Raw genomic sequence first — 3804 nt, forward strand, 5'->3', positions numbered from 1 at the left:
GGGTTTTATACCAGGTGCCATGCTTAGGGGATGGATTCTGAAGTGTGATATCAAATTCCAATTCTTCTCTTATTCACCCTTTATTTATTTTTCTTTCCTTCCTCCATCCTTACCTCTGTTTCATTTGCCCTCTATTCTTCCTTCTCTCCATCTGTCTTTCCCCAGTTCCTCCCTCTTCCACTAAACCCATCTCTTCAGACAATCTCTTATCCTTCCCTCCCTCCCTCCCTCCCTCTCTTCTGTATTCCTTTCTTCACTTCCTCCCTCCATTTCTCCCTCCATTTCCCTTCCTTCCTTCCTTCCTTCCTTCCTTCCTTCCTTCCTTCCTTCCTTCCTTCCTTCCTTCCTTCCTTCCTTCCTTCCTTCCTTCCTTCCTTCCTTCCTTCCTTCCTTCCTTCCTTCCTTCCTTCCTTCCTTCTTTCTTTCCCTCCCTACCTCCCTTCCTTCCTTCCTTTCTTCCTTCTTCCGCTGTGCCCTCCGTCACACCACCCCTTCCTTCCCTCCTTCCTTCCATTCTTCCTTCTTCGGCTGTGCCCTCCTTCTCACCACCCCTTCCTTCCGTTCTTCCTTCCTTCCTTCTTCCCTCCCTCCCTCTCTCCTTCCCTCCCTCCCTCCCTCCCTCCCTCCCTTCCTTCCTTCCTTCCTTCCTTTCTTCCTTCTTCGGCTGTGCCCTCCGTCTCACCACTCCTTCCTTCCTTCCTTCCCTACCTCCCTTCCTTCCTTCCTTCCATTCTTCCTTCTTCGGCTGTGCCCTCCTTCTCACCACCCCTTCCTTCCGTTCTTCCTTCCTTCCTTCTTCCCTCCCTCCCTCTCTCCTTCCTTCCCTCCCTCCCTCCCTCCCTCCCTCCCTTCCTTCCTTCCTTCCTTTCTTCCTTTCTTCCTTCTTCGGCTGTGCCCTCCGTCTCACCACTCCTTCCTTCCTTCCTTCCTTCTTTCCTTCCCTCCCTACCTCCCTTCCTTCCTTCCTTTCTTCCTTCTTCCGCTGTGCCCTCCGTCACACCACCCCTTCCTTCCCTCCTTCCTTCCATTCTTCCTTCTTCGGCTGTGCCCTCCTTCTCACCACCCCTTCCTCCGTTCTTCCTTCCTTCCCTCCCTACCTCCCTTCCTTCCTTCCTTCCTTCCTTCCTTCCTTCCTTCCTTCCTTCCTTCCTTCCTTCCTTCCTTCCTTCCTTCCTTCCTTCCTTCCTTTCTTCCTTCTTCGGCTGTGCCCTCCTTCTCACCTTCCGTTCTTCCTTCCTTCCTTCCCTTCCTCCCTCCCTCCCTCCCTTCCACTAAACCCATCTCTTCAGACAATCTCTTATCCTTCCCTCCCTCCCTCCCTCCCTCTCTTCTGTATTCCTTTCTTCACTTCCTCCCTCCATTTCTCCCTCCATTTCCCTTCCTTCCTTCCTTCCTTCCTTCCTTCCTTCCTTCCTTCCTTCCTTCCTTCCTTCCTTCCTTCCTTCCTTCCTTCCTTCCTTCCTTCCTTCCTTCCTTCCTTCTTTCTTTCCCTCCCTACCTCCCTTCCTTCCTTCCTTCCTTTCTTCCTTCTTCCGCTGTGCCCTCCGTCACACCACCCCTTCCTTCCCTCCTTCCTTCCATTCTTCCTTCTTCGGCTGTGCCCTCCTTCTCACCACCCCTTCCTTCCGTTCTTCCTTCCTTCCTTCTTCCCTCCCTCCCTCTCTCCTTCCCTCCCTCCCTCCCTCCCTTCCTTCCTTCCTTCCTTCCTTTCTTCCTTCTTCGGCTGTGCCCTCCGTCTCACCACTCCTTCCTTCCTTCCTTCCCTACCTCCCTTCCTTCCTTCCTTCCATTCTTCCTTCTTCGGCTGTGCCCTCCTTCTCACCACCCCTTCCTTCCGTTCTTCCTTCCTTCCTTCTTCCCTCCCTCCCTCTCTCCTTCCTTCCCTCCCTCCCTCCCTCCCTCCCTCCCTCCCTTCCTTCCTTCCTTCCTTTCTTCCTTCTTCGGCTGTGCCCTCCGTCTCACCACTCCTTCCTTCCTTCCTTCCTTCTTTCCTTCCCTCCCTACCTCCCTTCCTTCCTTCCTTTCTTCCTTCTTCCGCTGTGCCCTCCGTCACACCACCCCTTCCTTCCCTCCTTCCTTCCATTCTTCCTTCTTCGGCTGTGCCCTCCTTCTCACCACCCCTTCCTCCGTTCTTCCTTCCTTCCCTCCCTACCTCCCTTCCTTCCTTCCTTCCTTCCTTCCTTCCTTCCTTTCTTCCTTCTTCGGCTGTGCCCTCCTTCTCACCTTCCGTTCTTCCTTCCTTCCTTCCCTTCCTCCCTCCCTCCCTCCCTTCCTTCCTTCCTTCCTTTCTTCCTTCTTCGGCTGTGCCCTCCGTCTCACCACTCCTTCCTTCCTTCCTTCCGCTGTGCCCTCCTTCTCACCACGCTTTCCTTCCTTCATGTGTTTGATGATTCTGTCTTCCTGATGTTTCTTTCCTCCTTCTCTTCACAGGTGTGTTGAAGATACCACCTACCAGTCCTATCCTTCTCCATCCATGGATGTTGCTCGCTTCTCCTTCCGGGCCTTCGAGTTTCTCAAGGAGCACTCCAGTATCTACTTGCGCTGTAAAATGGCGGTCTGCAGTGTGAATGACCCCTCCTCCTTCTGCACTCAGGGCTGCTTCAGCCGAAGGAAGCGGTCACTAGGAACCCCCCATCAAGAGGTGGAGGTCATTGTTGGACCAATCCAACTCCTGCAGTAAAGCTCCACCAAAATAGATATCATCGGAACCGGAAGTGAAATGCTCTAATCCTCAAATAAGGCCTCCACGACTTGATGCTGGACGTTCTTGTGCCAGAATGTGGAGTGATTTCTTTCTCTCTCCAGCTGAAATTAATTCAATTAATGATCTTGAATGTGGACTATGTAGGTTTGTGTGCAACTGAAGACATATGTTCAGCTAGAAAGCTTGTATATTTCCTGCATGACCACGCTAGAGGTCTTACAGCTTGGAGGCATGTCCGTATAACGGTCCATTGCTCTCCATACTGGAAATAAGTGACACTGTATTATGACCCTCGTATTTGAAATAGTGTCCAGTCGTAAAAATGTCTGTCGATGAAACAACGACATTCCATTAATAAGATGTAGCCGTGTTGAGCGCTGCAGTGGCTTTGTTGCATTCAACCTCTATTGACTAGAGATGTGTGGAATCGCCTGTCACAAGCTTGGTTCCTACCAAGTCAGCAGTATTTCTGTCTCAATTTACCATGAGTGCCAATGAGTTGGGAAATCATGAGACGCTTTATGAATCGGCCCATGATGCATTGTGTAAGTGATGGAAGCTGATTGGATGACAGCCATAGAATGACCACCAGCGGATACGTAGAGAATATGAAACTCGCTTCAGCCGTCTTTCCGTAAGAAATCTGAGGTCAGTTGAAAAAAAAGCCTGTTTTCTGACCCTCTATAAACCATGAATAAAATAAACCAATTCTTGACAATGTGCCATCTTTCACCTTTTTGGAGTTATACCAATAAATGTACCTGGCTCACTTCTACTGACTCTGAGATCAAAGCCAGCCAATAAAGCAGTTCAAATTCAGTTTATGGTATAAGCTACTCTCTTTAAATGTTTAAGTGCCTAAATTTCCTCTCAAATGAACCAGAGATTAAGTGTAATGAATTCCCTGAGATCTCGCTGGGTGGATCTCGGTGTCCTTTGTAGGTCACGGGTGTGAACCGTGACCAGGCTGAAGCAGCATGTATTCCTTCTGCAGGAGCGTAGGAGACACATCCAGTCTGGGGGGGACAGGGGACACCTTGGGGACTTTACTTTTTTATTTTTTTAATTGTCTTTTAGTCAAAGAACTCGACTTTTCACAA

The 3804-nt window shown here is 50.3% G+C and overlaps 1 protein-coding gene across 1 annotated transcript in view; it reads left to right on the forward strand.

Annotated features, from left to right (window-relative positions):
* Positions 1–3420, forward strand: part of LOC138473329 (CUB and zona pellucida-like domain-containing protein 1) — a 21942-nt gene extending 18522 nt beyond the window's left edge. Inside the window, exon 2 of the mRNA XM_069611997.1 lies at positions 2431–3420. Coding sequence (XP_069468098.1) covers positions 2431–2680 — 250 coding nt within the window. The 3' untranslated portion in view covers positions 2681–3420. The remainder of the gene's footprint in view (positions 1–2430) is intronic.
* Positions 3421–3804: the final 384 nt, after the last annotated feature.

This window comes from Ambystoma mexicanum, chromosome 8 (genome assembly GCF_040938575.1).
Source record: "Ambystoma mexicanum isolate Mex_15411 chromosome 8, UKY_AmexF1_1, whole genome shotgun sequence".
Taxonomy (NCBI): domain Eukaryota; kingdom Metazoa; phylum Chordata; class Amphibia; order Caudata; family Ambystomatidae; genus Ambystoma; species Ambystoma mexicanum.